Source organism: Pinus tabuliformis, chromosome 4_2, assembly GCF_031772625.1.
Source record: "Pinus tabuliformis cultivar Carrire ecotype Pingquan chromosome 4_2, CPIR1, whole genome shotgun sequence".
In the NCBI taxonomy this organism is placed as follows: Eukaryota; Viridiplantae; Streptophyta; class Pinopsida; order Pinales; family Pinaceae; genus Pinus; species Pinus tabuliformis.
The window spans coordinates 51233409-51243977 of record NC_142304.1 but is presented as its reverse complement, the minus strand read 5'-3'; the positions used below and the strand labels follow the sequence as shown (position 1 = coordinate 51243977).

Genomic DNA, 10569 nt, shown 5'->3' with positions numbered 1-10569 from the left:
AAAATGGTCCTTCGCACTCTTATAACCCCTAAAAACATATTCTTTTAAAATATATAGCTATCTCAATTATCACTCCCTTTTAAAAAACACCCTAACATCATATTCACCACTTTTAAAGATTCTCTGCAAAGATTCACCACTTTCGAGGATTCCTTGGGATTGGACTATTCGACATACATAACAAACAACTAAAATGGTCCAATATCAATCAAAATATCCACAATATGACATATTCCATAAATAACTAACACCCCTGAAAAAAAAAAAAACACTTTCCTTTTAAACACACCGAGATTTGCAATGTTTAAATACATTGTAAACTAGTCTGACCCCTAACCAGAGTTTGATAAAAATCTCCTAATATTATTAAATTTATTTAAAAAAATAAAATAAAAAATATCTCTATTTTATAATAACTTAATTAACATTTGACCAACTGAAAATTTCAATCACATGATGTTCCATTCCTGAACCTCGTCCCCCCAAAAGAGGGATTTCTATCACGAGCTGTCTGATTGTCAATAACTAGCATTTGCATCACATGTTGCAAAGGAAACACCGTAAGGCAATGGCATAATAAATAATTGCGTAGAAGAAAAAGTCAAAATTTTATGCAATTTTGTTTCTTTATTAGTTTTTATTTTTATGTTATGTTTTAAGGGGACCTAGGATTTAAGGTTTGATTCATGAGCCTATTTAATGTAGAACTTCATTTCTCTGTATGTATGTATATATGTATATGCTAATACTCTTCTGATAAGGTAAAAGGTGAAGCAAATATATCATACATTTTCTCCATTTATTATAGAGCTCTTGAGCTTATATTTGGAGCCACTGAGTATACTTCTGCTATTGATATTTGGTCCATGGGTTGAGTTGTGTCTTGGTTGAGGTACTTCTTGGTCAGGTAAGTGGGTTTTCAGCTTCAGAGTACAGTCTTACCTCTGCATATCATGCATGAATACCGAATTTGCAGTTTGTAATATTCTCAATGACATCATTCTTACATATATTTGATGAAATTTTACCAAATTTGTACCAAAAGACGGTGTAGCATGCTGATCATTCTCACCACGCAGAAAACTTGCAATCGTGTTTGTGTGTTATATCAAGTAAGGTATTATAGGCACACACAGATTTCTGATTTTCCTTTTCCCTTTACAGGCTCTCTTAAGCTCCCACCAGGATCAGATTTCATCCTTAGCTATCACTACCCAGTCTGTGGGGTGGCCCAAAAGGTCTTTTGATCATTAGTGTGAAAGCTACATACAGTTTGACAAAGATATGTAAATTACTGTTATCAAACTCTGGGAATTTAGGATTTTATTTTTTATGCAGTTGGAAAGGTTTCTTAGTGAATGTTCAGTAATATGGTTAAACTATTAATAGTCATACTTCAAAAAATCACTTCTGAACGGTCCAAGTAGTGACCTACTAAATCAGGAATAAAAGGCCCAATTCAACTTCAATTCAACATCAATGCATGAATAACTAAACTGTTGCAGTAAGTTATGTAAGCCCAAATCTAAACCAATTATTTTCTCTGTATGTGTTATGCATAGAGCAATGCTTTTTTCTCAGAAATGTCCAACGTTGTTGCAGTAAGTTATGTAAGCCCAATTGTAAATGAATTATTTTCCTTGTATGCGTTATGCATAGAGAAATGCTTATTTCTCATGTCCAGTGAAAGTTTTGGTAGCATTAAAATCTCAATATTTTTGACCTATAATTAGATGAAAAAGTTCATATTAAGTGTCACCATCAATTAAAAAAAAAATATAACTGATTTATGTCTGCCCCTTCATAATTAATTAAGAAATTATAAAAGCAACATTTATTTCTCTACCCTACTTCATTTCCCTTTCATGCCTTTCATTGAAGAAAAGCTAATAGAAAAAAAATTGTGAATTACATAAAAGTTCAGTCAAGTTTGCAATCTTGATTTCCTTTTCATACATTTAGATTGAACAAAAGCTGGATAAAATAATTGATAAAACTTTAGCCATATATGTGATCCTGCACTAAAGTTCAGTGAATAATGCAATCCAGAACAGAGTTATCACCATTTGGTTCCTTTTGTGACACCAGTGGAAGTGTCTCTACTTCATGCCAAAACTTCATGACAACAACTGTTTTTTCTTTGCTTCTAGTACAGGTCCTTTGTCCAAAAAAAGTTTCCATGACCTGTCCCTTAAGCTACCAACGACTTAATTCAAAAGCTACAGTGGTATTCCAAAGCCTTTCCTGCATAGAACAAAGGCAGACATATAAAGTAATATAACACAAACATAAATAATGTTGTTATTTGCACAACACTGTGAAGGTATTTACATTTGGCTATAAACAAAGTCAAAAAATCAATAGAGAAAGCACAAAATCATTGCCATTGCATGAACCTGCATGAAATCATTAGCCATCCAAGACGTTTCCTCAAGAATAAAATCCCAATGAGATTTCCTTCGTGGAGGCTCCAGAAAAGGTTTTGAATTAGCAGATTCTGTGTTCTTTCTCAGTCTATAGCCTGCATGTCAGGCAAATTTGGCATTAAAACAATATTTCACGGCATAGCTAACAATGCTGAGATAGAGTAGTCTCCTATAGAACGAATATATTAAATATCTATTAAAAATTTTGAAATCATTTAACCATAAACCTCTATAATACTTTGATCAATTTGGCCTCTTCCAAAATGATATCTTCATGTGCTCTTTTTGCTGCAGCCGATAAGTTTGAATTCTTCTCCATTTCCAAAGGAAGAGCAACTCCTGGGTATTTACTATTTACTACTCATAATACCAGATAAGATGGTAACTTTTGATTGTGGAAGCATAGACATTTTTTGGAAACTAGATATGCCACCCGCTTGACTCTTAACCTCCTTTTCTAGTACAAAAGAGGAATTTTCATTCCTTTTACATCCTGAATATTTGTGATCTTCGGTGCTAGCGGGTAATCCTTCTTCAGTCTTTATCTTAACAGCAGTGACCCCTAAAATTTTATCTTCATACATAGAATTGGCTCTGCTCCTCGTATGCAAATCCTTATAATGTGATGAAGATGTTTCCTTTGTATTGTCCAAACTTGTACTTTCTAGTAACCTCTCAGACATTGAATGTTTCTTACAGGCACATTCATTAAAGTCAGGTTTCACATGTGTATGAGATGAATTAGTTCCTGATATGTTCAGTTTGCCAACATCAACTGCAGTTGTGGATGAACGATGTTGACTATTTTCCTGTTCAACATGTACATTCTCCTCATCTTCAATCAACCATCATACCTCCTATTCAGACTTGGTTCCAATACAATAGCATTCTGGACAAATTTATCTATACCCAATTTATCATTTTCTTGGCATGATGTTTGATATGTCTCTTCACTAACCACCATCGATGCTGCAACATTTCTTGGAACTGCGTCTTGAGCCACATTGACCTCTTTAGGATGCTGATGGCTTTGGATATTGTCAGAACTTATATCAACCTTAATGCCAATATGATTTCCTTCATTGTGGATATATGGTAGCATCCCTATGAGTGTCCTGCCTCTGTAGCCCACCCAAATCAGTTCCCAAATGGTTTTCATGCATAAGTGCTTCTCGCATTCCATTCTTATTGAAGGGCGTGGACTTTGAAATATTGGTTGATGAAATATTACAATTTTTGTCTGCATGTATCTCAACCTCTGTATCTTTGACTTCTCCAAGGCCTTTTAAACCAGTGGGAAAATTTGGAGATCTATTACTAATAATAACTTTAACATTATCCTTTATTGAGGAGTGTCCAGTATAATGATTGATTCATGACTATTTCTTCTTGCATATAGCCTTTAACTCCCATGCGTACACCCCCTGAGTATTTTGATTCTTTTAAATGTGTTTGAATCTGACTTCCATCCAGCTGTGATGTCTGCTTTCCTGTGCAACATGTCCTTTCCCATCACAACATGATGTGATTCTTTCAGCATCCATGACTTCTGTATCACCAGCAAAATTGCCTGCTGTGTTTAATTCGTTGCCAAGAAAAGTCCCAGGTCTTCTATTGCTTTCGGCAAAATCTCCAATTGGTAAGGCATTCAAAGCAAAGCTACCTTTTGATTCACTGCAAAGTATCATTGAATGGTTTATTGGCTACCATAAGAGTTTATGTAACTAAGTATTGGTTGTGCTCCATCACAAAAGCAGAGATTTTGCAAATTCGTAGAGACAATAAAAACAAAACTGAGCAGGTGATAAGCCTGAAGAAAACTTGTTATGTACTACTCAGCCAGTGGATCCATTGGTGATGGAGACAGAAAACCAATAGAGTTTGTCTCTCCAAATTTGAAATCCAAAACCAATAGAGTTCGTCTCTCCAAATTTGAAATCCGAAAATTTTCCTCTTGAAAAGAATAAAACAAGATGTAAGCTACAGCAAAGAAAATAACCCTCACTAAGCATGGACTGTAAATTCAAGGGAAATGAATAAGAGATGAGACCTTCTCCAGTGATTCCATCTCCCGCCTCCGTTCTTCACGAACAAAAAACTCCTACCTGATTTCATGGTAATCATTTCTCTAGTGGATCAGTGAATAGAACAACACCGTTAAAAGAAAGCTTTGGGACCATAAAAATGGTATACAAGCAAAATTACTGCTCACGAAGGGAAACCGAAGCTGTGGCGCTTGTATGAACAGTGGCGGGAGATGTGGTTATAACATTTCAGAACCAACTAAAACGTTTATTTGCTATTGTCCCGATGGCACCTCGCATACAGAGATATGCCCACCCATAGCATTGCTACTTTTCCTGAACCCCTTCTCCCAATTCGATTACGAGACCCAATGCTTAAATTATCACAATCTATAAAAATGTTTTAAATGTTCCCTCCATTCTGCACTCTTGAACCCATGGACATATGTGTATGTGTTTCCCTATATTGTCAAGTATTTCCCCTCTTTGCAAAAACTATCGATTTTGCTTTTGCTCATAATAGTTGTTATGACCGCGTTGCAGGTCATAAAAACCGGCCCGCCATTGTAATAGGTAAATATAATTCTTCCTAGTATTCGGTATCTCCACGGTGATTTAGTACTGAATTTGTATCTTTCTTTTCATTATTTTATTCGGCGTTGGACACAGGATCACATTCATATCTATCTGCTCGTGTCACCACAGGTTGCTCCACTGGAGGAATTGCTTTGGTAGCAATAGCGGTACTGTTATTAGGGTATTGTTTGAAAAAAAGAAAAAGTTCTAGGAATTTCTGCAAATATGAGAGAAAGGACATGGAAGCGTGTGTGCTTGGGCGCGAGACAGGCGATTTGCCAATATTCTCTTACGAAGCACTTCGCCAGTCAACAAATTGCTTCCACGAGGAGAACGAAATTGGTGTTGGAGGGCTCGGGTCGGTCTATCTGGGTAAGCTTAGCGACGGAAGAACTGTGGCGATAAAGAGACTTTCTCATGATAACTCCAAGAGGGTCGATCAGTTCGATCAGTTCATCAATGAGGTTAATATTTTTTCGACTTTGAATCATCCACACATTGTCCGGCTTTATGGCTGCACCCCTGCACACAGCCCACAGCTGCTGCTCGTATACGAATTTTCCCCAAACAGAACCCTAGCTGATCATCTTCATGGCGATCGCAAAGACCCCAAGGGATTACCATGGAATACTCGCTTTAATATTGTTGTTCAAACTGCGCAGGCCTTGGCTTTTCTTCACATTGTTCATCCGCCTATATTGCACAGAGATGTGAAATCCTCAAACATTCTCTTGGGAGAAAATTTTATTGCCAAAGTGGCTGATTTTGGGCTTTGCAGACTTGTGCCTGTAGATGCCTCACATGTCACCACTTCTCCACAGGGCACACCAGGCTACCTTGATCCAGTGTATTATCAGTGCTATCAGCTGACAGAGAAATCCGATATGTACAGCTTCGGGGTCGTTTTGGTGGAGATCATTTCTGCCAGATTAGCAGTGGACACCAATCGGAAGACCAGGGAAATCAACCTTGCTACCATGGCAATAGCTAAGATTCAAGAAGGGGCTTTGCATGAGCTTGTGGATCCGCAGCTCAATATCGAAAAGAACCATGAGGCGAAGGCCATGGTATGTGCCGTTTCTGAATTAGCATTCAGATGCTTGGCGTCAGAAAGAGATGACAGACCACACATGGAGCAAGTTGTTACTGAGCTTGAGGAAATCAGACATTTGTATGTTGGCAGTTAAAATGGTCCAGGTGAATTAGAGGAAGGATACCTTTCCAACATCAAATAGCTGAGCACAGCGCCAATATCTCCCACCTCTGTTGAAGACACGTGGGGCATGAAGCTTCACTCCCAGGCAGTGCATAATTTCTCCCTTGGAACTTCGTATGCATAGTGTTTAATTTGTAGTTTTCAGATTTGGCGTACCAGAAGCTTCACTCCCAAGCAGTGCATAATTTCTTCCTTGGAACTTTGTATGCATAGTGTTTAATTTGCAGTTTTCAGATTTGCTCCAGAATCTGGCTTTCTGACCTTAACCCAGGATGTAAAAAGACCACAGGTAATTAACATTCCCGTCTAGCTGGACTGTATAATGGCCGGGAGGCATAACCGCATGCTATTAAGGTAGGGCAGAGAATAATGAGACTGGGTATATTAGAAATTGAACCAAACCTGTTTCATATTACATGCTGTTGGAGGAAATTTTTGTAGGATAGAAATATGGAGCCTCCCAATGTTATAATATAAACAACATTTGTTTGTATTTACATAAAAGTTTGGTCAAGTTTGCAATCACTGCTACCTGAGCTCTGCTTGAGTCATGTATCTCAACCTCTGTATCTTTGACTTCAGCAAGGCCCTTTAAACCAGTGGGCAAAGACCATTTACGTTGGTGTCACCATCAATTAAAAAAAATTATAACTGATTTATGTCGCCCCTTTCATATTTAATTCATATTTAATTAAGAAATTATAAAAGAAACATTTATCACCATTTGGTTCCTTTTGTGACACCAGTGGACTACTACCCTGCTGCAAAGGAGACATCACCCCTGCATGAGAGTGTCTCTACTTCATGCCAAAACTTCATGAATTTTATTGAAGACAAATGAGGAGATACTGTGGCAGAAACAGAGAGGAAGGTTTTGAATATTTTATCAGATTAATGGGTGATGTAGTGCGTTGAAGGGTCATACTTGTTCTTGAATTAAAAAGGAAATTTAAGCTTCATAAACTACAATAATATCTGCACCTATTCAGAGAATACAGGACAAGCTATATATGCTAAGATTCAAGATGGGCATGGGGGCTGTGAAATTTCTTATGTGGAATTAGGCAAAATCGCTTTAGCAGAACATAAAATTGCTATTGGAGAAATTAGGAGGGCTTCAATTATAGCCAAGGTTCCTACAATACCACATATTCCTACAATACCATGCTAGAAATCCTCGGAAGAGCCCGCATGGTGAAGGAGATGGCACGCGTTTTAGATTTGATGCAAAAGCAACGCTGTAGGCTTAATTCCCAGACCTATTTAATAATTCTCCGCAACCTCGGAATAGCAGGTGGTTTGGAGCAAATTCCTTCAACCCTGGAAAAGATGAAGAAATCTAGGCTTATGCTTAGTGACTTTGCTTACAATGGTCTTATAGGATTACTAATCAAATCAGGATTTCGGAAAGAAGCCGTGGTGGTGTACAGGAAGATGATTTCGGAAGGATTGTTGCCAAGCCTAAAATGTTATTCTGTACTAATGGGTGCCTGCGGAGAAATGGGAGATACAGGACAAGTGATGGGACTTCTGGCTGAAATGCGAAAATTTGGCTTGAGACCCAATGTGTACACCTTCACACTCTGCATAAAGATACACGGGAGAGCTGGCAAGGTCGATGAAGCATGGGGCCTGTAGTGACAAATGAAGGAGGTGGGTTGCAAACCGGATGTTGTGTTGTTCACCACATTAATGGATGCTCTCTATAATGCAGGTAGATTGGACGAGGCGACAGCATTACTGAAAGAGATGAGAAGCAACAAATGTAGTCCTGATTCTATCACATACAATACTTTGATAGATAAATATGGGGATTGTGGCCTTGTCGATGCTGCATGGGAGCTTTGGAAGGAGATGATAGCTGATGGATGTGCTTCAACTGTAGTTACCTTTACTACTATTATCAACGCCCTATGCACAGGTGGAAATACTGATGAGGCACTTGCAGTGTTGGATGAAATGGTGGAGAGAGGGAGTTCTCCCAATCTGTATACTTACAATTCGTTGATTGGAGGTCTTCTTAAGAATAACAGGTTGGAGGATGCACAGAAGTTTTTTCAGGTTATGCACAATAAAGGGTGTGATCCAACATATTTAACCTACAGCTTATTCATCGATTATCATGGAAAGAATGGTGAGGCTGATGAAGCATATGACGTGTTTCTGCAGATGAAGAAAAAAGGAATTTCTCCAAATGTTGTTTCCTTCAATGTTTGTATAGATAGCCTCGGGAGGGTAGGAAGGATTAAAGAAGTGAATGAACTTTTTGAAGAAATGAAACGGACAGGTCTGTCCCCTGATGTAATCACGTATAATATCATGATATGCTGCTATGCCAAGGCAGGAAAAGTGGATGAAGCTATTGGGATGACCTTGAAGATGATAGAAAGTGGGTGTGAACCAGACACTGTCACTAACAATACTTTGATTGATATTCTTTACAAGGAAGACAGAACAGATGAGGCATGGGAGATGTTTCACAAAATGCAGCAGGTGAATCTTCCCCCCACTATTATAACATATAATATTCTGGTAGATGGGCTTGGCAAAGATGGCAAGGTTAAGGAAGAAATAGAGTTATTTCAACGAATGAGGGAAAAGGGATGCCCACCAAATGTTATTACACACAATTCAATGTTGAATGGTCTCTGTAGGAATAAAGAGGTAGATATGGCTTTCAAGATAATGCAAGAGATGACAGAAAATGGGTGTTACCCTGATGAGATAACTTACAACATACTAATTGATGGTTTCATAAAAACAAATAGAATTGATGAAGCTTGCCAGCTCTTTGAAGATATGAAAAACAAATTTTCTCCAAACCTTGTAACTATGGGTACTGTTTTGCCAGGGCTTGCAAAAGCTGGGCAAATAGATTATGCTTTGAGAGTGTTCAAGGAGTTCTATGATGTGATGGGACTGCTTCCCGATGATGTTGCTTGTGCAGCCCTAATTGATGGCCTGGGCAGAGTGGGCAGGTTGGATGAGGCAATCTTGACCTATGAAGAAATGTTGGCTAAGGGTGGTAGTCAATACATATATGTGGTATGCTCTCTCATCAAATCCCTATGCAAAGCAGGAAGAGTGTTTGACGCTCACAGAGTATTTGAAGAATCAAAAGATCGAGGCGTTGCTCTTGACACTATTTCTTACAATACTCTTATTGATTGGTTATGTAAAGCCGACCATATGCATATTGCCTGGGATCTTTTCAAACAGATGAAGAAGTCAGGTTGTAATCCAAATGTTTACACTTACAACGCCTTCTTTGATGCTCTTGGAAAGGCTGGAAAGATGGATGATGCTTTCAAGCTTCTTGATGAGATGCGTGCTAGAGGATGCAAGATGAATACAGTAAACTACAACACCCTCATATCAAGTCTTGTGATGGCCGGTAGAGTGGATGAAGCCATAGATTTGTATGGTCATATGGTGAAGAGGGGATATCTTCTCTCCCCATCTACTTATGGTCCTCTTATTGATGGACTTGGTAAGGCAGGAAGAGTATTCTGAGGCCAATCACTTCTTTCAAGAAATGATTGAAAACGGGTGCAGGCCTAATTCTGCAGTTTACAATATTCTCATGAACGCCTTTGGGAAGGTAGGGGATGTAGATGAAGCTTGTCAGCTTTTCGAGAGAATGGTAGCAGAGGGCATAAAACCTGATGTAAAATCATACACTATTCTCATAGGCAGTCTTTGTATGGTTGATAGGGTAGATGAGGCTTTTCATTTCTTTGTAGAACTGAAGTCTAGTGGCTTGAAGCCTGATACAATCGTGTATAATATCATCATTGATGGACTGGGCACAGCTGAAAAGTTGGAGGAAGCATTTAAAGTTTTTGAGGAAATGAAGAACAGTGGTTCTATCCCAAACTTGTTTGCTTACAATTCCTTGATAGGTCACCTTGGAAAGGTTGGTATGATGGAGGAAGCAGGTGAGGTATATGCAGAACTCCTTTCTAGGGGTTATGAACCAAATGTTGCTACCTACAATGCACTAATTCGCACGTTTAGCATAGCAGGCAGAGTGGATCGTGCATATGCAATCTTTGAAGAGATGATGGCCAGTGGTTGTGAGCCAAATCCATTAACATATTCCAATCTACCAAATGAGTTTTGAAAGGTGACGAGGATGTTTTTATTTTTTCTCACTTTGATGCATTCTGGGTTTCCATCTATAGAGAACAATATATGATTATCCTTAAGATTATTGGTCTTTTCTTCTACTGTGAAACAATTACATACCAAAATTGATTCTCAAAAGACTGGATCCTTTTATTTCTGGATCTCTCTGCTGTTTGCTGTTTTAATAGTTTCTTTCCTT

General features: G+C 38.3%; 1 protein-coding gene across 1 annotated transcript; it reads left to right on the top strand.

The window, feature by feature from the left end:
• Nucleotides 1–3968: 3968 nt before the first annotated feature.
• LOC149168242 (uncharacterized) lies at nucleotides 3969–10365 on the top strand. The gene is given in 5 exon segments (XM_089424864.1): nucleotides 3969–4065; nucleotides 5120–6197; nucleotides 6477–6531; nucleotides 7353–9749; nucleotides 9751–10365. Coding segments are annotated over 5 exon segments (4242 nt in total).
• The last annotated feature ends 204 nt before the right edge of the window (nucleotides 10366–10569 follow it).